This window comes from Canis lupus, chromosome 5, assembly GCF_011100685.1.
Source record: "Canis lupus familiaris isolate Mischka breed German Shepherd chromosome 5, alternate assembly UU_Cfam_GSD_1.0, whole genome shotgun sequence".
Classification (NCBI taxonomy): Eukaryota; Metazoa; Chordata; class Mammalia; order Carnivora; family Canidae; genus Canis; species Canis lupus.
The window spans coordinates 53090616-53118570 of NC_049226.1; the positions used below are offsets into that span (position 1 = coordinate 53090616).

At 36.5% G+C, this 27955-nt stretch overlaps 1 protein-coding gene across 2 annotated transcripts in view; it reads left to right on the plus strand.

Moving 5' to 3' along the window:
• FYB2 (FYN binding protein 2) overlaps nucleotides 1-27955 on the plus strand; it is a 123774-nt gene that overhangs the window by 47659 nt on the left and 48160 nt on the right. For both annotated transcript variants that reach the window (XM_038537418.1, XM_038537417.1), the window contains exon 5: nucleotides 17522-17622. In XM_038537418.1, coding sequence (XP_038393346.1) covers nucleotides 17522-17622 — 101 coding nt within the window. The remainder of the gene's footprint in view (nucleotides 1-17521; nucleotides 17623-27955) is intronic.

Below are 27955 nucleotides of genomic sequence, written 5' to 3' on the forward strand. Positions count from 1 at the left end.
AGTTTGGCGCCTGCCTTTGGCCCAGGGCGCGATACTGGAGACCCGGGTTCGAGTCCCACGTCGGGCTCCCGGTGCATGGAGCCTGCTTCTCCCTCTGCTTGTGTCTCTGCCTCTCTGTGTGTGTGTGTGTGTGACTATCATAAATAAATAAAAATTAAAATAAATAAATAAATAAATTACTTGAAAGCAGGGAGAGGATCTACCACTTCTTACCAACTGCATAATTGGAGTTTGTTTAAATTGAATGCTTTTGCAATGCTTGAAAATTAGAAGATCCAAGGAAAATGTTGTAAAGGATTAAGAGCATAGACTGTAGGTCAGATAACCTCAGATTCCTATTTCGAGCTCTATACACGAGCTGTGTGATCTTAGAAAAGTAATTTAATATCTCTGGGCCTCCCATTTCCTCACATGGGAGATGGTGAAATCAATAAATCCTACCTCCTAGGGTTGCTGTGAGGATTGAGATGAATATCTGTAATTCCACAGAGTGCCTGGCAATGTTGTCAACACTTGATAAATGGCAGCTATTTGTTGTTTGTTGGTAGGAACAGAGTTTGTCTGTAACAAGGTCTAGTTCTACAAGCAGGCTGGAGCCAGCAGACAGTGCTCCTCCTAAAGCCTGCCTCTCGCCCCGAGGATGACCTACTCTCCCTTTCTGTAAAACAGATGGGGTTGGATATTATGGCCACCTCAAAGAGATACCCTGAAATTTGAAACACAAATATTTTATAAGTTGATCTTACTGATGAAAATGAAGGCTTAAGAGTTTTTTTTTTTTTTTTTTTTTTTAGGCTACAGAAACTTCCAGTGGTTAAGTAAGAATCTGCTCTAGTGGTGGCATTAGAAGTCAGAGTGCTTTTAGAAAGTCATGCCTACTGGACGCCTGGGTGGCTAGTTGGTTGAGCAGCCAACTTTGATTCAGCTCAGGTCATGATCTCAGGGTCATGAGATCTAGCCCCACATTGGGCTCAACATGGAGTCTGCTCTGCTTCAGGATTCTCTCTCTTCATCTTCCCTTCCCCCTGTTCATGAGCGTTCTCTCTCTCTCTTTCTCAAATAAATAACTTTTAAAACAAGAATACCTCAGTTCACCATGGTTTTGATTCTACCCTAACTTCAAAATACAGGTTAAGTAATTTTATTATTTATAGGTGATAATGTCAGGCACAGAGAATATAGTGACTATCCCACACATTTTCTTTTTTTTTTTAATTTCTTTTTATTGGAGTTCAATTTGCCAACATATAGCATAACACCCAGTGCTCATCCCATCAAGTGCCCCCCTCAGCGCCCGTCACCCAGTCACCCCAACCCCCCACCCACCTCCCTTTCCACCACCCCTTGTTCGTTTCCCAGAGTTAGGAGTCTCTCATGTTCTGTCTCCCTCTCTGATATTTCCCACTTATTGTCTCTTCTTTCCCCTTTATTCCCTGTCACTATTTTTTATATTCCCCAAATGAATGAGACCATATAATGTTTGTCCTTCTCCGATTGACTTATTTCACTTAGCATAATACCCTCCAGTTCCATCCATGTCAAAGCAAATGGTGGGTATTTATCGTTTCTAATGGCTGAGTAATATTCCATTGTATACATAAACCACATCTTCTTTATCCATTCATCTTTCAATGGACACCGAGGCTCCTTCCACAGTTTGGCTATTGTGGACATTGCTGCTAGAAACATCGGGGTGCAGGTGTCCCGGCGTTTCATTGCATCTGTATCTTTGGGGTAAATCCCCAGCAGTGCAGTTGCTGGGTCGTAGGGCAGGTCTATTTCTAACTCTTTGAGGAACCTCCACACAGTTTTCCAGAGTGGCTGTACCAGTTCACATTCCCACCAACAGTGCAGGAGGGTTCCCCTTTCTCCACATCCTCTCCAACATTTGTTGTTTCCTGTCTTATTAATGTTCCCCATTCTCACTGGTGTGAGGTGGTATCTCATTGTGGTTTTGATTTGTATTTCCCTGATGGCAAGGGATGCGGAGCATGTTCTCAAGCACTTGTTGGCCATGTCCATGTCTTCCTCTGTGAGATTTCTGTTCATGTCTTGCCCATTTCATGATTGGCTTGTTTATTTCTTTGCTGTTGAGTTTAATAAGTTCTTTATAGATCTTGGAAACTAGCCCTTTATCTGATATGTCATTTGCAAATATCTTCTCCCATTCTGTAGGTTGTCTTTGAGTTTTGTTGACTGTATCTTTTGCTGTGCAGAAGCTTCTTATCTTGATGAAGTCCCAATAATTCATTTTTGCTTTTGCTTCTCTTGCCTTGATGGATGTATCGCAGGAAGTTACTGTGGCCAAGTTCAAAAAGGGTGTTGCCTGTGTTCTCCTCTAGGATTTTGATGGAATCTTGTCTCACATTTAGATCTTTCATCCATTTTGAGTTTATCTTTGTGTATGGTGCAAGAGAGTGGTCTAGTTTCATTCTTCTGCACGTGGCTGTCCAATTTTCCCAGCACCATTTATTGAAGAGACTGTCTTTTTTCCAGTGGATAGTCTTTCCTGCTTTGTTGAATATTAGTTGACCATAAAGTTGAGGGTCCACTTCTGGATTCTCTATTCTGTTCCATTGATCTATGTGTCTGTTTTTGCACCAGTACCACACTGTCTTGATGACCACAGCTTTGTAGTACAACCTGAAATCTGGCATTGTGATGCCCCCAGCTATGGTTTTCTTTTTTAATATTCCCTGGCTATTCGGGGTTTTCTCTGATTCCACACAAATCTTAAGATGATTTGTTCCAACTCTCTGAAGAAAGTCCATTGTATTTTGATAGAGATTGCATTAAATGTGTAAATTGCCGTGGGTAGCATTGACATTTTTACAATATTAATTCTTCCAATCCATGAGCATGGAATATTTTTCCATCTCTTTGTGTCTTCCTCAATTTCTTTCAGAAGTGTTCTGTAGTTTTTAGGGTATAGATCCTTTGCCTCTTTGGTTAGGTTTATTCCTAGGTATCTTATGCTTTTGAGTGCAATTGTAAGTGGGATTGACTCCTTAATTTCTCTTTCGTCAGTCTCATTGTTAATGTATATAAATGCTACTGACTTCTGGGCATTGATTTTGTATCCTGCCACACTGCCAAATTGCTGTATGAGTTCTAGCAATCTTGGGGTAAAGTCTTTTGGGTTTTCTATATACAATATCATGTCATCTGCAAAGAGGGAGAGTTTGACTTCTTCTTTACCAATTTGAACGCCTTTTATTTCTTTTTGTTGCCTGATTGCTGAGGCTAGGACTTCCAGTACTATGTTGAATAGCAGTGGTGAGAGTGGACATCCCTGTCTTGTTCCTGATCTTAGGGGAAAGGCTCCCAGTGTTTCCCCATTGAGAATGATATTTGCTGCCCCACACATTTTCCCCATTAAATAACTAACACAGAGAACTGATCTGAGAAACTATCAGATCAGCCTACAAAGTATTGGAAAATATTATCCAAAACCCACTTGTAAGCTTCTTGACTTTCACCATCATCCTGTGCTTCATTATTTTCATTTTTTAATTTCTCCTCAATTCTAGAGAGACCTGTAGTTCAGAGGAAAAGAGTGATGGACTAAACTATACCTATTCCCATGGAATGTTGTGTAAGATTATGCAACATTTTAATAACAATTACTTAGTTATTGTATTAGAGTTCTCCAGAGAGAGAGGACCAGCAGAAGTTACACATATATTTATATATTCTATATTAGAATTATTTATATAATATTTAGTACATATGTACATTATGTGCATATACATATGCAATATGTACATAATATTAATAATGAGCAACTGGTTTACACACTGGTTATGAAAACTGAGAAGTCCCCTGCTCTGCCATCTGCAAGCTCGAGACCCAGGAGAGCCAGTGATGTAGTTCCTAAGTACAAAGGTCTGAGAATCAGGAGAGCTGATGGTAAAAATCAAAGGCAGGAGAAGAGGACATGAGATATCCCCACTCAATCAGTGAGGCAGGAAAAAAGTAGTGAATTCCTCCCTCCTCCACTTTTGTCTTATTCAGACCCTCAGTGGATTGTATGATATCTCCTCGCAGTAAGGAGGGAAATCTGCTGTACTGAGTCCCCTGATTCAAATGCTGATCTCATTGAGACACACCTTCATGGACATACACAGAAATAACATTTAATTTGCACATCCTGTGGCCAGTCAAATTAACACATAAAATTAATCATCATAGTCATCATAGTTTTGTGGCCCTTTATAGGAAGAATGGGGTTATATATTCATAGATTAAAAACAAAGAGATACCTAGTGCCCAAAATTTAGTGATGTTGGAGGTATTCTATTTGTTGTTTATTGTGGCTGTTGTTGAAATCAAAGGAGAATAAGTAAGGTCATGAAACATGCACTAGTAATATTGGGTTACACACACATATACACATACATGCATATGCCTGGATATGTATCTATATGTACATACATGTGTATATATACATGTTTAAACTGTATGTATCATGTAGAGAGATATGTATGCACAAACCTATGTGTATATGTGTTCTGTTGATATGAAGGAAGTGGTCAAAGTGGTAGAAGTTGAAGTGCCAGTGGTAGGAGTGTGGAGAAGCAGAAGTAGTAGAAGTGGAAATGTAGAAGACAAAGTTTTAATAGCTTGTAAAAGAAAAGTATCCTTGAAAATGTATCAGGTATTTTTGTGAATCTGGTATAAATGCATTCTGAGATCAATTGTAGCATCTCGTCATAGTCTTTTTTTACAAGTCTCTTAACTTAATCCTCCTTAAGAGGAGGATTTCTTAAGGTGAAGCCCGATGGGAAGGGTAGTCTTACCAAAAGTATTTATTGGAAATGGAATGTGCCCAGTTTGAGACTTTGGGTAATTGAGAAATCAGATGGCCTTCTACTTCCTTGTCTCCAGGAACCTGTGGAATGTCACACAGAGTGACCCCTGGCTAAGCTACTCCTGTTCTCTCCAAAATGGGTGGCCCACTGAAATAAGAAATAAAGGAAGCAGAGTTTTCAACTTAGCTCTAATAAAATGCAAATGTATAGCTAGCAGGTTTTGTTGTTCAAGTCTCAGTTTTTCTACCTAATATCAGCTCTTTAGATTTTCCAGAGCCTTCTTGCCATGAAAATTTTCAACTTACGCTCTTATCCTGTGGCACAGAAGAAGATGGGAGAGGATATGTAACCTGTCAGGCATTTACCACATGTTAACTGAGTTAGTCCTACACTACACAGCTACAGTGAGCCTATGAAGAAAATAGGGCTCTATGATCTTAAATGACTGCCTGAGACTCACACAGCCAGCAAGAGAAATTTCCAGTGATAAGTATAGATATGATGAGTACTTAGATATGTACTTAGAGATGACGAGTCTAAGTACAGTGCCTGACACATTGCAAAGCCTCAATAATTGTAGCTAATATTGTGATGGACAGTTTACAGTACAACCAAGTGAACAGGTGTTAGAGTGAGCGGTGTGAGCTACTTCTCTAGAATGTACAACCTAATACAGAGGTTGACTAAATTATTTTCCAAAAGACAGCTGTCATCAAGGGGTTGACATGGCAAGTAGAAACACCCATTAGAGGAGGTCACAAGTCCATGATTGAAACAGACCCTATTGTTCAAAAACTAATTTTGAAGATAAAATGCCACGGGTCCAAACACAATTAGAAATTTTCTTTTGTAAGTCATCTGTGACACTAGCTGTTGTGTCTTCTTGAACATACAAATGTTGAAGATATCATTAAGAAACATTGTAATATTGTAGTTATTAGAGGTTTTCTATGAGAAAGTCAGAAAAGAAAGTTGATGCTCTGTCAATAATAAAAAAAACTTTCCGAAATGCAAACCTCATGAAAACCTTTTCCAGTTGAGTACAATTGACAACTATAATATTATATGTTATATCAGTTTCATCTGAGGTACAGGTGTACATGATTCGTTATTTGTATATGTTGTAAAATGGTCACAATAAGTATATTAATGTCTGTCACCATACATAGTTACTATTTTTTTCTTGTGATGAGATCTTCTAAGATCTATCTTAGCAATTTTCAAATATGCAAACAATATTATGAACTGTAGTCACCACAATATACATTATACCTCTATGATTTATTTTATAAATGCACATATGTACCTTTGACCACCACCCTTTATCCATTTCTCCAAACTCCACCCTGTACATTTGTCAATCTGTTGTTCTTTGTATCTATGAGTTTGGGGATTGCTTTCTCTTTTTCCTTTTTTTTTTCTTTCTTTTTCTTTTTTTTTGTGACACGTATAAGTGAGATCATATGGTATTTGTCTTTCTATCTGCTTATTTCACTAACATAATGTTCTCCAGGCCCAACCATGTTGTCACAAATGGTAAGATTTCTTTTTTATGGCTAAGTATAAGTGTGTGTGTGTGTTTTCATCATATATATGTACCATATTTCATTAACTGTCCATCAGTGGACATTTAGTTTGCTTCCCCATCTTTGCTATTGTAAATCACGGTACAATAAGCATGAGAGTGCTCGTATATCTTTTTGAATTAGAGTTTTCATGTCCTTCAGATAAAAATTCAAAAGTGGAATTGCTGGTTTGCATGGTGGTTCTATTTTTAATTTATTGTGGAACCTCCATTTTGTTTTCTGTAATGAGTGCACCAATTTACACTCTCATGTAACAGTGCAACAGTGCACAGGTTTCCCTTTTCTCCACATCACATTAACGTTTTTTTTTTTCACATTAACGTTTTTTAAGCTTCTTGACCTTCACTATCATCCTGTGCTTCATTATTTTCATTTTTTATTTATTTCTTTTCTATAATAGCCATTCTAACAGGTGTGAGCTGATATCTCATTGTGGTTTTGACTTGCATTTCCCCGATTAGTGATGTTAAGCATCTTTTTAAGTACCTGTTGGCCATCTCCATGGAAAATGCATATTCAGATATTCTACCCATTTTTAATTGGATTGCCTGGGGACTTTTGCTATTGAGTTGTAGAAGTTGTTTATATATTTTGGATATTGACCCCTCACCACATATCTGATTTGTGAATATTCTCTCCCATTTTTCTAAATTTTGTTGCTTAATATTTTGTTGATTGTTTTCTTCATTGTGCAAAATTTATCTTTCCAGAGAATCAGCTCTTATATTTGTTGATCTTTTCTATTGTCTTTTTATTTTATTTCCTCTTTAATTTTTGTAATCTTGTTCCTTCTACTAACTCTGAGCTTCATTTGTTCTTTTTCTAGATTCTGGAGGGGAATGTAGGTTGTTCATTTGAGATTTTTGTTTCTTGAGGTAGGCATTTATCTCTATGAAATGTCCTCTTAGAACTGTTTTTGCTGCATCTCATAAGTTTATATTGTATTTCCATTTTCATTTCTCTCAAGGTATTTTTTTATTTCTCTTTTCATCTTTGACCAGTAACATGTTCAATTTCTATAAAAATATATTTGTGAATTTTCCAATTTTTACAAATTTCTTTTTGTAATTTCTAGTTTTATACAATTGTGGTCAGAAAAGATCCTGGATATGAATTCAGTGTTCTTTAATTCATTAAGACTTGTTTTGTGGCTTAACATATGATCTATCCTGGAGAAGGTTCCAGTCACACTTGAGAAAAATGTATATTCTGCTATTTTTGAGGGGAATGTTCTTACATATCAGTTAAGTCCAACTGGTCTAATCTGTCACTTGTTACCTATGCTTTCATATATTTTCTTGTTACTGATTCATGCCCTTTTTTTTCCACATAAAAAAGTTCCTTCAACATTTTTGGTAAAGTTGGTTAGGTGGTGATGAACTCTTTTACCTTTTGCTGGTTTAGAAAACTCTATCTCCTCTTCAGTTCTTAATATTAACTTTGCCAGGTGGCATATTCTTGGTTGAACTTTTTTTCTCCCAGCACTTTGAATAAATCATGACATTCCTTCTGGCCTATAAGGTTTCTACTGGAAAAATCCGATAGTTTTATGTGTGTTCCCTTGTATATAGTAAGTCGTTTTTTTCTTTCCGCTTGCAGCATTCTCTTTGTTTTTTGACATATTAATTATAATGTGTCTTGGTGTGTCTCCTTGGGTTTATTTCATTTGGAACCTCTCTCATCTTTCTAGATCTACATGTGTCCCCCCACCACCACCACCCTGTGCCAGGTTAGGGAAATTTTCATTAATTATCTCTTTTTGATCCTTTCTTTCTCTCCTCCTGAGAGCCCTATAACATGAACATTAGTCAGCTTGATGTTGTCCTAGAAGTCCTTTAAGCTTTCTTCACTTTTTTTCATTCTTTTTTCTTTCCACTGCTCTCATTGGGTAAGTTCCACTGTCATGTCTTTGAGGTCACTGATTCTTTTTCCTGCTTCATCTGCTCTGCTGTTGAACACCTTTACTGTACTTTTCAGCTCAGTTATTATATTCTTCAGCTTTGTGACTTCCATTTGGTACTACTTATATTTTCTCTTTGTTGAAGTTCTTACTGTATTCATCCATTCTTCTCTAAGCTCAGTAAGCATCTTTATGACCATTACTCTGAACTCTTTATCAGGTAGATTGCTTATTTCTATTCCATTAAGGTTTTTTTTCTATGTTTTTATCTTTCAGGGTTTTTAAGAAGTTTTTTGAAACATATTCCTTTGTTTCTTCCTTTTTCTTGACTTCTATACAGTAGACAAAACAACCACCTCTCCCAATCTTGAAGGAGTGGCCTCATGTAGGAGATAAACCTTATCATTCAATACTTCCCTAGTTCTTGGTGTTCTCCAAAACCCTTCTGATCATCCAAGCAGCTTAGTATATTTTTAATAGGTCCTAGTGGTGAGGGCATGCTAAGACCTGTCAGTGTCCCAAAGGGAAGGACCTCAGTCAGCACCCAAATTCAGGCTGATTAGGAACCAGATTCTTTGGCAGCTGATTTTAGAGTATGCAAATATCTACAGTCTATGTGACTATAAACATAAGCCCCACTGGCTACCAGAGTTGGGTAATCTAGAGATGTCCCCTGAGTGACAGTCAGAACAATCAGGGCTCCTGACGAATGTATAAGCTCCTTTCTGGGAGATACCTGTGAATTGTAGTGAGGCAGAGGAAGAGTACATAGATGGTGGCCACTGGCATATGTTCCCTGAGAGCCCCTCCAAAGGCCTCTAGATGTGTAGCACACTTGAAGCCTGGCCTCAGGCCAAAACTCCAAGACAAGCAAGTGGGCCTCTTTAACAATGTCTGGGGTTGTATTTCAGTCTGATGTTTATACAATGCCCTAGGGATGACAACTTGGAAAGAACTGCCTCTCCGATTGTTACTGTCCTGTGGGACATAGAAACATAACCCCCCTAGCCAACAGAATCAGATAATCAAGGGGCATTTTCTGGATAGCATCCACAAAAACTGTGGCACTACACTAAAATATAAGGCATCAGAGGTGTATAAGAGCTCCCCTCTGAGAGATACTTGTATGCTGGAGCACAACAGAGGGAGAGCATGAAAATAGTACCTACCCTCCAAGGTCTCTGGAAGGGATCACAGTCACCTGTTAGATGTGTGTCAAAATTTATTTTTTAATATTATAATTTCTGTCTTCCAACATAATATTATTAGCACACTTTGGTGGATGCTTTTGTGCAGAGAGCAAATATTTCATTCAATATCCACAATATACCTTTAAATTAGATTTTATTATTACTATTTTATAGAGTAGGAAACTGAGATTAAGGTATTTACTCAGCACTTTATAATTAGAAAGCAGAAGAGCTAGGATTCTAGTTTATATCTGCCTGACCCCAAGTTCCAAGTTTGTCTATAATTCTGTGCTGTCTCCCAATAATGTCTGTAGTCCTGGAGATAGACAGATATTTTAATAAATGTGGAAACAAAAAAATTGACACACAGATTTATTTAAATCATAGTTATTTCTTCCCTGTAATCCAAGTTCTTTATATTGACCCACACTGCATTAAACCAAGGCAGATTTCAGATCTGGTTTTAATGGATCCGGAAAAGGATAAAAGATATGCTCAGATAGTAAAAAAGAAGGTTTAAATACAACTACAATATCTTTTTTTCATCTTTAACATTAATCCTAGGACTGCCCCTTGGTAAAGACAATTGATCTGAGAGACACTTTTTTATATTCAGTTGAAATTCTTTTTGATCATCTAAAGTCAGATACTTATTCATTTCTGACAAAAGTAGTCCAAGAAATTGATTAGACATCTTCTTTCAATTTTTCCACAAATTGTTTCTTATTAATAAAGTTAATTTACCATAGACCTGATGAGATTGTTAGGTCATTGGAGCATGAGATACATGGCATAGTCTATAATTTAAGAAAGTTTCTCTCGATTACTTTATGATAGGGGAGGGGAACAAAATAGGGGAGAAATTACTGATGCATTAGAGTTCATAATTTTTCCTTTTCAACAAAATGAACTATTCATACATCTTTAGAGAATATAATTTTAAAAAACTCGAAAATACTCAAGCTGGTCAAATGTGGGAAAACAATCAGATGGAATGTACTTGTGATAATAAATGGGGAAGAGGGGACAAGAAAAGAGAACTCTAACCTTGTCATTGTCTGTAACAGCAGGTATACTAATATACCTATAAACAGAAAAAAACAGGAAGAATATAAAAATACTAACACCTCACTTGTGTTAAGTGGGAAGCTCATGGGTGATTCTTTTTCCTCCTTCTCCTATGCTCCACATTTAGTGAAGTATTCATTTTCCATTTGCTACCAATAGATAAAGTCCCCTTGATTTCACTCCTCAATTTCATTCTCTTTCTCCCTCCCACAGGAAACTTTTAATATGGATACAGAAATGTACCCATTGAGTGTATAACTTATACTTTAACTGCAAATTCTTATTTGTTAAAGATAGAGTACTTCACATTTTTTTATAAATGGAATCGTATTATTCTGCAACATGATTTTTTCAAAGCTGTGTTTTCATATTCCACCTACATTGATGCATATGCGTCTAGTTTATTCAATATAATTGCATATTGTAGACATTCCATCATATGAACATATCACAGTTTGTTCATGTGTTCCCTTTCTGAGGGACATTCCAGTCGTTTTGAATGTTCACCCTTTCAAGTGATGCTATAATAAACATCTCATATATAAAACCAGATTTTCCCAGGTTATCTACTTAGAAATAAAATTGTAAACAACTTCAGTTTTACTAGATATTGAAGCTGTGCCAGTTTATACTCTCAAGCTAGTATAAAGTTCCAGTTTCTCCATATTCTTACCAAATGAAATATTATTTTGAAACTTTGGGATTTTTGCTTAAACTGATGGGTGTGAACTAATTTGCAGTGTCTTCATTCCATTTCCCTGTTTACTATATGGTGTGAATTTTTTATTTTTTTGTGAACTTATTTATAAGCTACTCAAAATTTCTGTGATGTCTGTAATATCCATTTGTCCAATTTTCTATGAGTGCCTTTACTGAAGATAACATTTATTTCCAATACATCCATGTTTTAAATCCCATTATGTTCCTTTTTTTAACGTTTCTTTTTATTTAAGTTCGATTTGCCAACATATAGTATAGCACCCAGTGCTCAGCCTGTCAAATGCACCCCTCAGTACCCGTCAGCCAGTTACCCCATCCCCCCACCCTACCCACCTCCCCTTGCACAACCCTTTGTTTGTTTCCCAGAGTTAGGAGTCTCTCATGGTTTGTCTCCCTCTCTAATTTTCCCCCCTCAGTTCCTTTTTTCCTATTACAAGAATTTCTAGTTGAGTTGAGATAGTCTTCGTTATAGTTCACCATTAAGTATGATGTTTATTGGAGATTAATCTAGTTAAGAGAGTTTGTGTGGAATGGTTATTTTGAGTGTATTAAAATCTGGTTTTCCCTTATTGTTTCAGTGTGATTAATTACAATGGTAGATTTTCTGATGTTGAGCCATCATTGACATCCTGGAATACATTTTAGTTGTCCTTGACTTAATTTTAATACTGATTAACTCATTTTTTATTTTTATTTTTATTTTAGTATTTAGTGAGTTTGGACTAAAATCTTTTAAGTGAGATTGGGATGTATTTTTAAATCTTTGGCTATGTTGTAGTCTTCATATCAAAAGTATACTGCACTATTAAAATGAGTAGGATAGCTTTTCTCCTATTCTCTGAAACTATTCATTCAAACTTGCTCATAAAACTATTTGGTGGTGGAGAAAGAGAGGGATGAATTGAATGTAAAGGTAAGAGGAAGGGAGAGTGGGTGTGTGTACTATTGATTCAGGCTCATTAATGTTTTATTGGCCTATTAGGCTTTGTATGCAGTTCTTCAATCACTGGGGTAATTTTATATTTATAAATTTGCCAGTTTTCAGTGAAATTTCAAATTTATTAGCAATTTACACAAATTATTATATGATTCGCTTATCATAAGGTTTCCTTAGATTTCTGAAAACTTAAATCTGTTTTTTAAATTTATTTATTCATGAGAAATACACAGAGAGAGGCAGAGACATAGGCAGAGGAAGAAGCAAGCTCTCCGCAGGGAGCCCAGTGAGGAACTTGATCCTGGGACCCTGGGATTATGCCCTGAGCCCAAAGCGTGTGTGCATGTGTGCATATGGACATGTGTGTACATTCTCTCATTTTCTTGATCAGTTATGTTAAAGTATGGTCTAATATGAATAAACCTACCTAAGCTTTCTTTTGGTCAGTATTTGGTTTGCATCTCTTTTTCCATTCATTCATAAAGGAGCTTTGGTTTGCCTGGTGCATTTTTGGCAGGATTAGCTAGATTTTTACAACATGCAGGTACTATTTTATTAAAGTAATCTATCTGCATTTATTGTGATTCTTGATCTATTTGGATTTTTTGCATATTTTATGTTTTGAATATATTATGAAAATTTTACATGTATATTTTTTTCCTTTGCTGCCTTCTTTAGTATTTAAGTTTTCTCATTCTATAGTCTCCTTCCACCAGTTGAAAAGTTAAATATCCTATTTCTATTCTTTTTAGTGGTTACAGTTAAATTTTGACATACAATTAACCTAAGTCTGGTAGGAATCAAAATCTCTCTCTTGCTCCTAAATGATACAAAGATATGAGACTAACTCTGATAAACCTCTCCCACTCTCTTTCATATTATTATTTAATATTTTTAATTCCATAATGCTCTTAAACTTCTACAAATTTGTCATTTTTATAGTTGATACATATTTAGATTTACCACTAGCTTTATTTATTTATTTGATCACCATTATTTCTTTTTTAAAGTGAAATATAATTAACATATAGTGTCTTACTAGTTTCAGGTATTGGCCTGAAGTTTCCCTTTTTATAGTGTCTGTTCGATTTTGGCTTCAGGGTCATACTGAGATCATAGAATGAACTTGGAAGTTTTACTTTCTCTTCTGTTTTTTGAAATAGTTTGAGAAAAATAGGTATTAGCTCTTCTTTAAATATTTAATAGACGGGCAGCCCTGGTGGCGCAGTGGTTTAGTGCCGCCTGCAGGGCGTGATCCTGGAGACCCTGGATGGAGTCCCACGTCAGGCTCTCTGTATGATGCCTGCTTATCGTGTCTCTGCCTCTCTCTCTCTCTCTCTCTGTCTCTATGAATAAATAAAATCTTTAAAAAAAATAAATATTCAATAGACTTCACCCTGAAACTATCTGATCGTGGAATAGCAGACTGTCAAGGTATTTATTCCTAATTTAGTTTCTGAAGATGATATATCTCTTCAACTTTATCCATTTCTTCTAGGTTGTCCAATTTTTTCGTTTAAAATTGTTCATAATAGTCTCTTATAGTCCTTTGTATTTCTATACCATCATTTCTTACTCCCTCATTTCTGATTATATTTATTTAAGTCCTCTTGTTTTCTTGACAAATTTGGCTAAAGGCTCTGCTCTAATCTTTATTATTTGCTTCCTTCTACTAGCTTTGTGCTTTGTTTGTTGTTTTCCTAATTCTTTTAGGTATAAAGTTAGGTTGTTTGAGATTTTTCTTGTTTCTCGAGGGAGGCCTGTACTGCTGCATCCCAGAGGTTTTGGACCATTGTGTTTCATTTATCTCAATTTTTTTTCTTCTTCTTCCTTTATTTCTTGTTTGAAGAAAATTCATTGTTTGGTAGCATATTGTATAGCGTTCTGTAGTTGTGTTCCTTCCAGATTTTTCTTATAATTGATTTCTAGTTTTATATTGTTGTGGTTGGAAAAAATCCTTGGTATGATTTCAGAGTTCTTAAATTTATTGAGACTTGTTTTCTGGCCTAATGTGATCTGTCCAGGAGAATCTTCCTTACATACTTGAAAAGAATGTGTATTCTGCTGTTTTAGATGAAATGTTCTGTATACATCTTTTAGGTCCACTGGGTCAAATGTGTGCTTCAAAGCTACTGTTTCCTTGTTTTGATTTTCTGTCCATTTGATCTATCCCTTGATGCAAGTGGCGGTTAAAATCCCCTGCTATTATTGTACTACTGTTGATTTCTACCTTTAAGTCTGTTAGTATTTGCTTTATTTAGGTGTTTCAATGTTGGGTGCATAGATATTTATAATTGTTATAATTGTTATATAATTGTTGGATTGATCTCTTTATCATTATGTAGGGCCCTTTCTTTTTTGCCAATCTTTGTTTTAAAGTCTGTTTTGTCTGATAAAAGTATTGTTGCCCTGGCTTTTTATTGGAGCATTTAGTCTATTTACATTTAAAATAATTATTAACAAGTACATACTTACTGTCATCTTATTTGTTTTCTATATGTTTTTGTAATTCTGTTAAAGGTTTTCTATTTGTGGTTACTATTGGGTTCATATATAACATCTTAGGTGTTATAACAGTCTTTTTAAAAAGATTTTATTTATTTATTCATGAGACACACACACAGAGAGAGAGGCAGAGACACAGGCAGAGGGAGAAACAGACTCCTCACAGGGAGCCCAATATGGGACTTGATCCCTGGACCCCAGGATCATGACCTGAGCCAAAGGCAGATGCTAAACCACTGAGCCACCCAGGCATCTTTATAGAAGTCTTTATAAGTTGATGGTTGCTGAAGATGAAACACATTCTAAAAGGTCAAAATTTTTACTCCCCTCTCCATGATTTTTGCATATGATATCATATTTTACATCTTTTTATTTTGTGTATCCATTGACTGTTATTTGTAAATATAATTGATTTTATTACTCTTGTGTTTTAACTTTCGTACTGGTTTTATCAGTGACTAATCCACTACCTTCACTATATGTTAGCTTTTACCTGTGAAATTTTTTCCTTTAATGATTTTCTTCTAGTCATGGTCTTTTCTTTCTATTCAAAGTATTCCCTTTAACATTTCTTGTAAATCTGATTTAGTGGTGATGAACTCCTTTAACTTTAATTTGAGAAATTTTTTATCTCTCCTATTCTAACTATTCCTATTCTTCTATTTCTCCTATGATAACCTTGATGGGTAGGCTATTCTTGGTTACAGGATTTTTTTCTCAGTATTTTGATTATATCACTGAGTTTCCTTAATCTATTCTCATTTTTTAATTTTTTTCTTTTTGCTGTTCAGCTTTGGTGCTTTTGGTCACCCTGTGCTCCAGATTGCTGATCTGTTCTTCTGCATCCTCTAATCTGTTGTTGACTCCCTCTTGTGCTTTTTTTTTTTAAGGGGGGAGGGGCAGAGGGAGAGGGAGAGAGGGAATCCTAAGCAGGCTCCATGCCCAGTGTGAAGCCCACTGGCAGGCGCCATTTCTCCTCCCTTCCCTCACTCTAGATGGCCAGACACTTGGAACCAGCTCTAAAACTCTTCATCTGACTTGCTAGTATTACAGACCCACCCCATCCAACCCACCTACCTCAGCATGTCCCTTCAAAGCAGCTCCTGCCTAGCCATACCCTGTGTGTGGCCCAGCAGAAACAAGGCAATGATTTCTGCCTTGGGAAGGAGGGGACTTTAACTTCTTTGAAAGATTTGATGCATTTCAGCAAGGATCTGTGAGCAGTAAATATGTGTACTGGTATGCTGAAAAAATCTTTGTTTCTCCCTCACTTTTAATGACAATTTAGCTAGAAGATAATTTGATACTGATATCTCCTCTCTCCTTAGCCCATAAGATATTATCCACAATCTCAACCACCAATTGCTGCTAATGAGAAGTCCCTTGACAGTCTGCTATTCCTCAGTAATCTATCTTTTCTCTCACAGAGATTTTACATTTTTCTTTTTTCCTTTGACTTATGCTAACTTATTACAAAGTGTATGAGCGTGGATTTACCATTATTTTTTATTGTTGAAGCTGATTCAATAGAAGAATTTATGTTCCTTTTCAATGTTAAAAGCCTTAGTTATTATCATGTGAATACTGACTCCTTTTCATCTTTTTTCTTTTTCCCTTTTAGAATCCCTAGTCTATATATGTTGAACCTTTTCATTCTACCTTCCCCACTGTTAACTTCTCTTTTAATATTTTGCATCTCTTCATCTCTCCATGCTACATTCTGAGTGACTTCCTTAGATCTAACTTATTCCCCAATTCTCTCTTCTGCTGTGTCTAGTCTACTTTTCATCCTCTACACTAAATTTTTATTACAAGAATTAATGATTTCTATAAGCCCTTTCTCCTGTCCCTAAATCTATGTTCTTTTTTCACACCCTTGGAGTTTTTTTTGTTTTGTTTTTTACCTAATGGCTTTTATCCCTTACTTTATTTCTTTGAACATTTTTTAAAATGCTTATTTTAAAGTCACTTTCATCTCATTCTGTTATTTAAGTCTGTCATTCTGTTATATCTTCTATCTGTGGTAGCTCATCTCTTTGTGTGGCTTGTGGGTTTCTTGGGTATTTTTTTTTTTTTTTTTACTACAAGCTTGTTTTAAGTGGGAATTGTTTCCTTTGGCAACCATAGTTGCCTTGGATTATAGAAGCATCTTTACAGAGTGATTTCAGATTTGCCTTACAAAAGACAGTTAGATTGCAAGCACCATTTTGTCTCTGTGTCTCTGAGATACAGTATACATTTAGAACCCCACCTGTATTTGGTGCTGGGTTTTCAAGTTTCTGATTTCTCATGGGAGATTCTTTTAGCTCCAGCAATCATAGCTGGATAGCAGAGAAGTACACACATATGTTTTATAGTTTTTTTAACAGATGAAATGGCATTTTGTGACTCTGAACTTTATGATGATAGCTTGATTCTAGCTTCACATTCACATGAGGCCTGTGGCTCAGACTTAACTACTGACTCAGGAAGTATATCCTCAGCCACCCCGTCATTAGGAATCTGTCTCAGTTTCTCTTTGCATGTAATTCTCACCTTCCTCTTTAGTTGTGCTTTCCTCTCTATATCTGGCACCTGGAGATTTTATTGATTTCTAGATGAATTATATATTCTTCATATAATTTTTTACATTGCTATATTTTTCAGAATTTCTGTATTTTTAGAGTAGGGGTTGTATGCCTTTCATATAGGTTTAAATCACCATATTTGTCAGACATATTCTTTAATGAAAAAATACAAAAAGTTTTAAAATATGTGGAAAGCAATGTTTTATTTTAAGTAACCTTTTTTTCCATGTTTCTCAGTGCTGAATTTGAAGAACCACATAATTATGAGGCAACAATTTCATATCTGAAACACTCTGGCAACTCCATTAACCTGTGCACTGCAAAAGAAATTGCTGATTGTAAGTCTGCTAAGCCAATTAATATTGTAACCCTGTGTGGAATGAAAATGTGGCAAAAATGGTATTTTCCCTCCAGCTAACAATAAGTTTAAAAATTCACAGCCATGCTGCCCTACCATCTCATTTCTATTTTTTTTTCCTTGCCTGGTCTCTTAAAAATATAAATAAATCCAGTTGGGCATCAATGCTATCTCACAACTCCTAGTGCTGCCTTCTCTCTACCTCTTCTATTCTCTCCTTCACCAATCTACTTAGATGCCTTGACTTCTGTAGATATGTAGGAGGGAAAATCAAGATATGGCGATTCATTTTTCTTCCTTCTCCCATAGAAACTTCATCTCTCTTCCTGTGGTGTCTTTCTTGAATTCCCCTGGTAACTCCGTGTGTGGAGAGAGAGATAACAGACTATGAGAATTAGGTCCCTGTGTTTAGTCTGAATAGGAGCAGAGAATTCATTTAATGGATCTGACCACTGGTTCAGAGCTAAGTCTTCCTGCCTCTGGTATTGCCAACAAAGCTCAGACCTTTCTATGAAGAAAGAGACCCTGTCAGGTAAGAAAATGAAGAAGCAGGGACTCATAACATTTCTACAAGTTTCTGTGTCTTTGTTCTCTCTGTAGAATAAGCCGATTCTCTACAAAAAGCATAAATATTTGTGCTGAAATAAACGGTATTTTCTGAACCTATACTGTGAGCCATGGTTCTGTAGTAGGTTCTCTCTGTGAATCCCTGCTGATACAGCAGTTTTATTAGCCCACTTTTTGAGACAGGAAACTGAGGAAAAAAGAGGTTGAGTTGTGCAGGGTCACATGAGGAGTATATGGTAGAGCTATAATGTGAAATAGGCTCAGACTGCCTCCAAGATGCATGCTCTTTTCACAGTCTTATGCTGCTTCCCGTTCAAGTATGTTTTGCTTTCCTGGAAGGAGCGTTAGAGACAGATCATCTGATTTTACTTCTTTATTGCATGAAGAAAAAGCCCAAGAGTCTGGGAAAAGTCATTTGCCTGGGAATATATACATAAGAGGTTTGTAAGGTAATGAGTTAGAATCTATTGAAATTTCCCTTCCCTCCCCTCCCCCCAAGAAATAAAGCATTGAAGAACTACCAGAAAAGCTCACTCTCTCTTTCTCTTAGATTGGGCAAAGTCTAGATTTTCCATATGGTTTATAAAATACTAGTCATAAGACAAGCAACTGCTGTCCCCTCTCATCCCCATATGGAAATATTGTTCCATTCTTGAGGTGTCTGGACACTTGCATCAGAATACGGCTTCTCAGATTCTAACACTTGAAATATGAATCACCAGGGAATCTCGGTTAACATATTCTGGTTCAGTAGCTGTGAGGTTAGAACTTCTAACAAGTTCCCTGGTGGTGCTGACACTGCTGGTTTACAAACCATGCTTTGAATAGAAAGGCTGTGGGCCCCATTTGGACTAAATTCCAACTGCATGCCTTTCTACAAAGGGCTTATAGGGCTATTTAGATGCTCTAGTCAGAGCCTATAGCTTCTCTTTCTGGATACATGAGACCCTCAGAATGCCCCCTCTCAAGTGGCTGTCTGAGTTCCTGCTTGAGTCTCTTCTCTAAGTCCCAGGACAGACTGGGCTACAGAGAAAGACTGGGACAAGACAGACTGGGCTGCAGGGAGAACAGTTCATGGGGGGTGGTGTGGGTGGGATTTGGACATATGCAAGGCCCCTTGTCATGTAGGGTAAAGCTGAGGATTGAAAATGGGAAGCTAGACCAGAGACCTGCATTTGTTCTACCCAGGCCACAAATGTTCAAGGTGGGCCTGCCAGTGGACATCACCTGAAGTAACCAAAGAAGGAGCCACTAACTCAAGCCTCCCTTCAGCCTTTCACTGAGGGATTCCTCATGTACTACATAAAGAAGCAAGTGTTTATGCTGAAGGATAAAGGGCTCAGAAAATAAGCCACTGATGCAATTGAGAGTAACAGAGCATAGGGTAGCAGAAAGGGAGGCAAGTGGGAGACTAGTGATGGTGGCAATGGTGTCTTTCTGGCTAGAGAGAACATCCTGGTGGGAAATAGGAATATAGCCTGCCAGGGCTGAAGAAACTGAAGAACTACAGCCTGGGATCAAAAGGATCCTGTTACTTATCCCCACCCCTTTCCTTGTTCCTCTTTAAAGGGCCAGGATGCAGTTACCCTAAAGGAAAAAAAGAAGAAGAAAAAGGGAGCGAGCTATTTTACCCCCACTTGTACTTATTCATTTGACTATTTCCCCATTTACCTTCCATTATCTTTGTACCACTTACTGGATGAATGACGTCTTAACCTCAGTGTCTTCATCTATAAAGTGGTTATAATACTTCCTTTGTGGTGGTGTTCTGAGAGTTTGGTAAAATAATACATTTAAAGTCAAGTTACATTCTATTTCTGGAAAGATGGAGTATATATACTTTTCCCTATTCCCCCTGATAAGTCCAACTAAAACTGTTGGATATTATATGTGAAACAAACATATGAAAACTAGAAGACTCTGAAAAGATGGAAATAAGAAGGTAGACCAGCTAGAGACCTAGGAACCCAAGGAAGAATAGGTGATGAGTTCCTTGGGTTTTCTTCTTGGCTCATATGTTCCAGACTTGGAGATAAAGAAGCTGGCAATCCAGAAACACCAGTGGGTACAAACAGAAACATCTTCAGCAAAAGCCCGTTCTCTCTAGCTAAAGGACCAGAAAAGGGGCAGCCTAAAAAAACCAGAAAGCCTCTAGACAATAACTGTTATACTCCAGCCAAACATCACAGAAAAAAAAAAAAAAAACCTGGCTCCACCATACCAGCCAATGCTGAATGGGGAGCCTAGACACTTACCCTCATTAGGCTGCCATTATGTACCCCCAACCCCTCCCCTGAGATGGTGCAGAGAAAGCCAAGTCAGAAGCTAGGACTTTCATCCCCTCCAGGAGTAACAAAATTCCACCTCCAGTGAAGATCTCATGGGAAGCTTTTATTCCATTATACCACCCAGCAGTAACAAGATGCCCCTTCTGCTTCCTATTGGGCTGGTGTTAGAGAGGACCTAGCGAAGGATCGGGACTTTCACAACTATCCAGCAGTAAGGAGGCCAAATGGGGAACAATAACAAGCACTCCTACCACTCTTAACCAGGGTGTTTTCAGAGAAACTGAGTGGGGAACTGGAGTGCCCACTCCTAACCAGGAGTAGTGAGGATCCCTGTCCTCACTTGGGTATCAGGAGTCCAAGAAGTAGAGAAGCTAGATGTGTACCCTCTGACAGGAAAAAATGTCATCCCATTTCTATCACCAGGAAAAGCCAACTAAAACAGAAGCTTTAAATAATACCCACAGTATCATACAAAATACTTAAAATGTCCGGGTTTCAATAGAAAATTACTCATTATACCAAGAACCAAGAAAGTCTAAACTTGAATGAGATGAGATGATCATTAGATGCCAACATTGAGACAACTGAAGTATTAGCATATTCTGACAGACTTTAAGTAGCTGTTAATACTTCAGTGAACAATTATGAACATGATTGAAATATTAAAAAACAGAGTTTTACTCTATTTTTAGAAGAAACAGAATATCTCTGCAAAGAAATGGAAGATGTGAAGAAAAAGAAATAGAAGCTTAGAAGTGAAGAATACAATAAGAAAAATTAAAAGCTTACTGGATGGGCTCAATAGCAGAATGGGGAGAGTAGAAGCATCCATAAACTTGAGGGAAATGATTGAAATTACCTAATCTGAACAACAAGGAGAAAACAGACTGGGGGAAAAATAATGAATGGAGCTTCAAGGACCTGTAGAACTATTATGAAAGCCTTAAATTGTAGTACTGGAAATAAAGGGGAAAGATGCTACTAAAAAAGTACTTGAAGAAATTGAAAACTTCCCCCAATTTGGTGAAAGACATTAAACAAAAGATTGAAGAAGCCAAGAAAATCCCAAACAGGACAAACCCAATCCACACAAAAACATAATCAGACTTCTAAAAATAAAAAGTAAAAAACTTGAAAGCAGCAAAAGAAATGATACATTACCTATAGGTGAAAAACAATTTGAATGACTGAATTTCTCATCAGAAACCATGAAGGCCAGAAGAAAGTGGCACATTTTTCAAATACAAGAAGAAAAGAACTATCAATCCAGAATCCTATTACCAGTGAAAATATCTTTCAAGATTGAAGGGGAAATCAAGACATTCTCAGATGAAGGAAAACTAAGAAAATTTGTTCCAGCAGACCTATCTTAAAAGAATGGCTAAAGGAAGCTTTCTAGGCAGAAAAGAAATGATAAAAGGAAGAAATTTGAAGCATCAGTTCAGGAGAAAGAATAATGGAAAGAATACAAATGTGAGTAAATGTGACATATTTCCCTTCTTTTGAGTTTTTAAAATTAAGTTTGATGATTGAAGCAAAAACTCTTAACACTACCTGGTTTAGTTCTAAATGTATACAAAATAAATACAGAAAACCATTATAAGGAAACAGTTAAGGGACATAGAAGGAAATAAGGTTTCTATACTCCATGTAAACTGGTAAAATGTCCATATCCAGTAGAACTGTGATTTTATGTGTATATATAATGTCATCCCTAGAGCAACCACTAAAACAACTATACAGTGAGATTAATAATTTTTTTAAACTACTATAGATAAATAAAAAATAATTCAAAAATGTTCAGGTAACTCACAAGAAAGCAAGAAATATCAAACAAAGAAGGAGAACATGGAATAAACAGTAAATAAAAAATAAAGGGCAGACTTAAGTCATAATATATCAATAATTGCGTTAATTACATTAAATATAAATTGCCTAAATATGCCAATTAAAAAAGATGGATTAGCAGATGTAAATTTAATCTAAAAATGTAAGTGTGGCTATTAATAACTGCTAAAGTAAACCTCAGAGCAAAGAAAATTACAAGAGATGCAAAGACATTATGTAATGATAATAGGGTCAATCCATCAAGAAGACAAAACAATCCTAAATGTGTGTGCACCAGGCTCCAGAGCTGTAATATATGTGACACACAAACTGAAATAAGAAATAGACAAATGGCCTCATAGTTTGAAACTTTAACACCCCTCTCTGCACATTGACAGAACACCTACTCAGAAAATCAGCAAGAATACAGAAGAATTCAGCAACACCATCAAGCAACAGGATCTAATTGACATCTATAGAACATGCAACAGAAGCAGAATACATATACTTTTCAAGCACCCATAAACATATACCAAGGTAGACCATATTCTGGGCTATAAAACAACACATTTTGAAAAAAACTGAAATCATGATGTATTTTCTGACCACAATGTAATCAAACTGGAAATCAGTAACTACAAGATAACAGAAAGCTCTCCTAACACTTAGAAACAAAGCCACACATTTCTAAAGGAAAATAAAAATATATATTGAATGAATGAAAATGAAAATATGTCAAAATCTGCAGGACACAGTCTAAGGAATGCAGAAGAGAAATTAATATCACTAAATGCTTACATTAAAAAAGAAGAAAATCCTTAAGTGTAGGATCCTACCTCAAGAACATAGAAAAAGAAGAGAAAATAAATCTAAAGTAAGTGGAAGGACGGAAAGAATAAAGATTAAGAACAGAAATAAATGAAATTGAAGACAGAAAAACAGTAGAGAAAAATCAATGAAAGCAAAAGCTTGTTCTTTGAAAAGATCAATAAAATCGACAAACCTCTAGCAAGACTAACAAAGAAACAGAAAGAAGACACAAATGAACAGTATCATGAATGAAACAAAGATATCATTACAAACTCTACAAACATCAAAAGGACCATAAGAGGATATTATGAACAATTCTACATATCTAAATTTGACAACTTAAAGATGCAACATTCCTCAAAAAGCTCAAACCACTCAATATTAATCACTTGAATAGCCCTGTAACTTTTATGAACATTGAAGCCATAATTTTGAAACTACCAAAAAAGCTAGAACACTGTATGTTAACTATACTGGAATTAAAATATAAAAATTAATTAATTAATAAAACATAAAACTTGCAAAAAGATCATCTCAAAGTCTAGGGCTGGTCCACTGGAGAATTCTACTAAGTGTTTAAAAATGAATTAACACCAATTCTACTCAATCTTTCCAAGAAAAATGGAAAAGGAGGAAACACTTACTGATTCATTTTGAGAAACTGGTACTGCCCTCATACCAAACCCAGACAGAAGCACTGCACAAGAAGAATGTTGCAGATTAACATCCTTCATAAGTATAGTCATAAGAATCCTTAGCAAAATATTAGCAAATAGAATTTAGCAAGATATAAAATAGAATTATGCCATGACCAAATGCTGTTCATTTCAGGGATGCAAAGCTAGTTCAATATTCAAAAATCAATCAAAATCAATCAATAAAGTTCTTATTGACAGCCTAAACAAGAAAAATCACAATCCTATCAATCTATGCAGAAAAAGCATTTGACAAATTCAATTACTATTTATGATTTTTAAAAAACCTCAGAAAAATAGGAATAGAGGGTACTTTCTTCAACTTGAAAAAAAGAGCATTAAAAAAAAAAAAAAAAGGCCTATAGCTAACATGATACTTAATGGAGAAACCTTAAATACTTTCCCCCAGAGGTTGGGAACAAGGCAAGGATGTCCACTCTTACCACTCCTATTCAACATAGTGCTGCAAGTTCTAGTCAGTGTAATAGGTCAAGAAAAGGAAATAAAAGATATTCAAATCAAGAATTAAACTGTCCTTATTTTCAGATGACAGGATTGCCTAGGTAGAAAATCCCAGGGAATTTACCAAAAACAGAAAAAGTTCTTAGAGTTCCTCTTAAAGTTCTTAGTTCTTAATAAATGAGTTCAGCAAGGTCACAGAATACAAGATAAACATGAAGCCCTATTTCTATGGACTAGCAATGAACACACTAAAATTGGGAAATGTGTTCAATCTTTTTTTAAAGATTTTATTTATTCATGAGAGAAACAGAGAGAGAGGCAGAGACACAGGCAGAGGGAGAAGCAGGCTCCATGCGGGGAGCCCGACATGGGACTCAATCCCAGGTCTCCAGCATCATGCCCTGGACTGAAGGCAGACGCTCAACTGCTGAGCCACCCAGGCATCCCCTAAAATTGGAAAATAGTATAATATTCAAAATAGCTAAAGAAAGAGAAATAGTTAGGTTTGAATCTAACAAAACATTACAAGACTTAAATTTTGGAAACTACAAATTGCTGATGGAATAATTCAAAGAAAACCTACATAAATAAATGTGAGAGATATGCCATGTTTATGGATTGGAAAACTCTATGTAGAAAAAATATTCACCCCAGGTTGATAGACAGGTTTACTGTAATTCCTATAAAAAATCCCAGCCAGGTCTTTTGTAAATATTGACAAGATTATTCTAAAATGTATATAGAACAGCAAAGGAACTAGAATAGCTAAAATAAAAAAACAACTTTGAAAAAGTAAGAGGTAGCAGACTACCTAATTTCAAGAATTACAGCTCTAGTAATCAAAACTGTGTGGCATTGATGGGGAAGGACACACAGCATGATGGAACAGAATTAAGAACCCAGAGCTGACTCCTACACAAATGCATCCAACTGATTTTTTTTTTTTTTTTTTTTTTTTTACAAAATTGTAAAATGGAATTTAATGGGAAAGATAGCCTTTCATGGTGTTGGAGCAATTGAATAGCCACAGGTAAAAATAAAATAAATATCAATGTAAGTCTCACATATTCTACAAAGATTAATTCAAATGGATATTTCTTTCATTCTCTGCCCACCAAGGGCGAGGAATCTAAATTATAACTTTCTGGAGGAAATGGGAAGAGGGAGGGAGGAAAAGAAAGGGAAGGATGATGCTGTTAGCTTTTACTGTCACCATTGCATGACTTTGTCCTTCGAACAATGTCAGGAAAACAAAGACCATCTCCTTGGGGGTGCACAGCTCAGCACTGGTGCCTTTCTGAGGCTTTGCCCTTTTATCCAGAATGTGGATAAGCAGGATTTACGCTATTCTAGAAGCTCTGCAGAATTGTTCTCAGAGGTAATCTAGACCAGCCATTCAAACTGTGCTTCATAGGCCCTAGGACTGTTCTGAGAGGTACTGGAGACTCTTGAGGATAACATCAACCAGAGAAGTTCTACGTATGCTCATGAGCAATATTCCATTTAAACGAATGATTCTGTGGCTGGAAGGAAGTTTGAAAACCATTTGCTAATAGAGTGACCTTGGGCAAGTTACTTCACTCTTTGGGCATCTGTTCCTCATCAGTGAAATGGGGTGTCGGTATTGATCATTGTATGAACTAAGTGAAATCATACATTTAAACACAGCATAGTGCCTGCTATCTGTAAGTATAAAAAAATGTTATCTGCTTTTTATTACTGTTTTTATATTTTTAGTAATAGTCTTCTCACCCCTTGGTTTTCCAAGGTCATGCGGGGAGTTAGTACACGGAGAAAAAGCCAAAGGCCTGCAAGCTGCAGTCATGTTACGGTGCTAGCAGTTGGAGGGTGCTGAGGACCATCTTGTGATGTGTGTCCCTTTTTCCCCAGCTAGAATAAAGCTCTTCAGGGGAGAGAATGGGTCCCAGTGCTGTGGGTTGCATCCTCCTCTTATGACTCCTTTTCCCTTCCTGAGCCCCTGAGGTACAATCCTTTGTCCTTTATATTCCTTCCTTGGGAGCAGGTTGTGATGGCAAAACTTATCTTAGAAGAACCTCTACTTTGTTTAAAAAAATGCATACTCAAATTACGAATGCATTTTTCAGTGTGTATTTTTGCGTACTAGCCTTGGCAAGTAAGGTTCCTCTGAGACTTAGTTTCTCCATTTCTAAGACAAAATCATATCACCTCTGTCCCCAGGTAGCAATGAGAAGCAAGAAGATCATGATTTATTAATTCTTTGAAAACCAAAGAATGCTAAATTGGGAGAGGGAAATTATCATTTTTAAAATTGGAAAAGAAATTCATATTTGGAATAGAGATGGAGCAAACTGCATCATAAGCAAATATTTATTACGTGTTAATAACTAAACAAAGCTCTTAATACAAGCAATAGCAAAATAATACATTTTGATTAAAAAATCAGTAAAAATAAAAGTGTACAATAACTCAAGTTGAAGTACATAGCATTAATCATTCACAGAGAATTTTATGTGTTTGTGTCAATCATGTGCAGACAGTCCCTAAAGAAAACTAGAATTTCATTTATTTTATCAATGGATTTTCTGTGTAGAACGATAATGGCTTCAAAATGCAAAACAAGGGGCACCTGTTAAGCATCCAACTCTTGATCTCAGCTCAGGTCTTGATCTCGATTCAGGTCTCAATCAGGGTCTCCACATTGGGCTCCACACTGGGCATAGAGTCCATTTTTTAAGAAATGCAACCTGTTTTTTGGTCACTTTTCTGAACTGAAGCTTCAGAACCATAGCAGCAAGAAAGAGAAGAAAAACAGGGGGAGTCCTACTTATTGTGCACACATATTCATTAATAGTAGGGGAAAACTTTTATAGATGACATTTCTTTTTTTAAAAAAGACTTTATTCATGAGAGAGAGAGAGAGAGAGAGAGATAGGCAGGAGAAGCTGGCTCCCTGCAGGAGCCCCATGTGGGACTCAAACCAGGACCCCGGGATCATGCCCTGAGTCTAAGGCAGGCGCTCAACCGCTGAGCCACCCACATGCCCCTAGATGACATTTCAGCAAAGAAAAATCAAATAAGCAATTTTATTTTAAAAAAAAATCACTTTCTATACAACATCTGGTGCTCTGCTAGATATGTCCCATTTCTTACATCATCTCCTTTAATCTCCCTGTTAACTGTGTAAAGCAGGTACTAATTGACTGCATTTCTCAAATGAGCAAATCAAGTCTCAAGAAAATGAAGTAATTTGTCTGTAATCCCACAGGTAGGAAGTGGTAGGACTGAGCTCTGAACTCACATTCTTGCTACTTCTTGTGTTTGTTAATAATTAAGGTTGGCATCATCTCATTCAATAAAATCCACAGAACTATCAGAAAAAAAATCAAAAGGAATTCAAACCTTTGTGGGTGGCCAGTCTCCTCTTTTCAAGCTGTACTAGGGGGAAAAAAACAGTCACGGAGAAAAACACTTACAAGCCTAAAATGGAGTTCATTTTGTGGAAGTGGGATCTAGGCTCTTTTTGGAGGGGGAATTTTTTTCCCTTCCCTTTTCTTCCAAGTTCCACTTAGGATTGCAACCACTGAGTTTCAATGCCGTCTCTTAAGCATGGAGTATCCATCTATTTACCGAGACAGGAAACAGATTATGTCACGTGTTTTCACTGACCATACATTCCATCCTG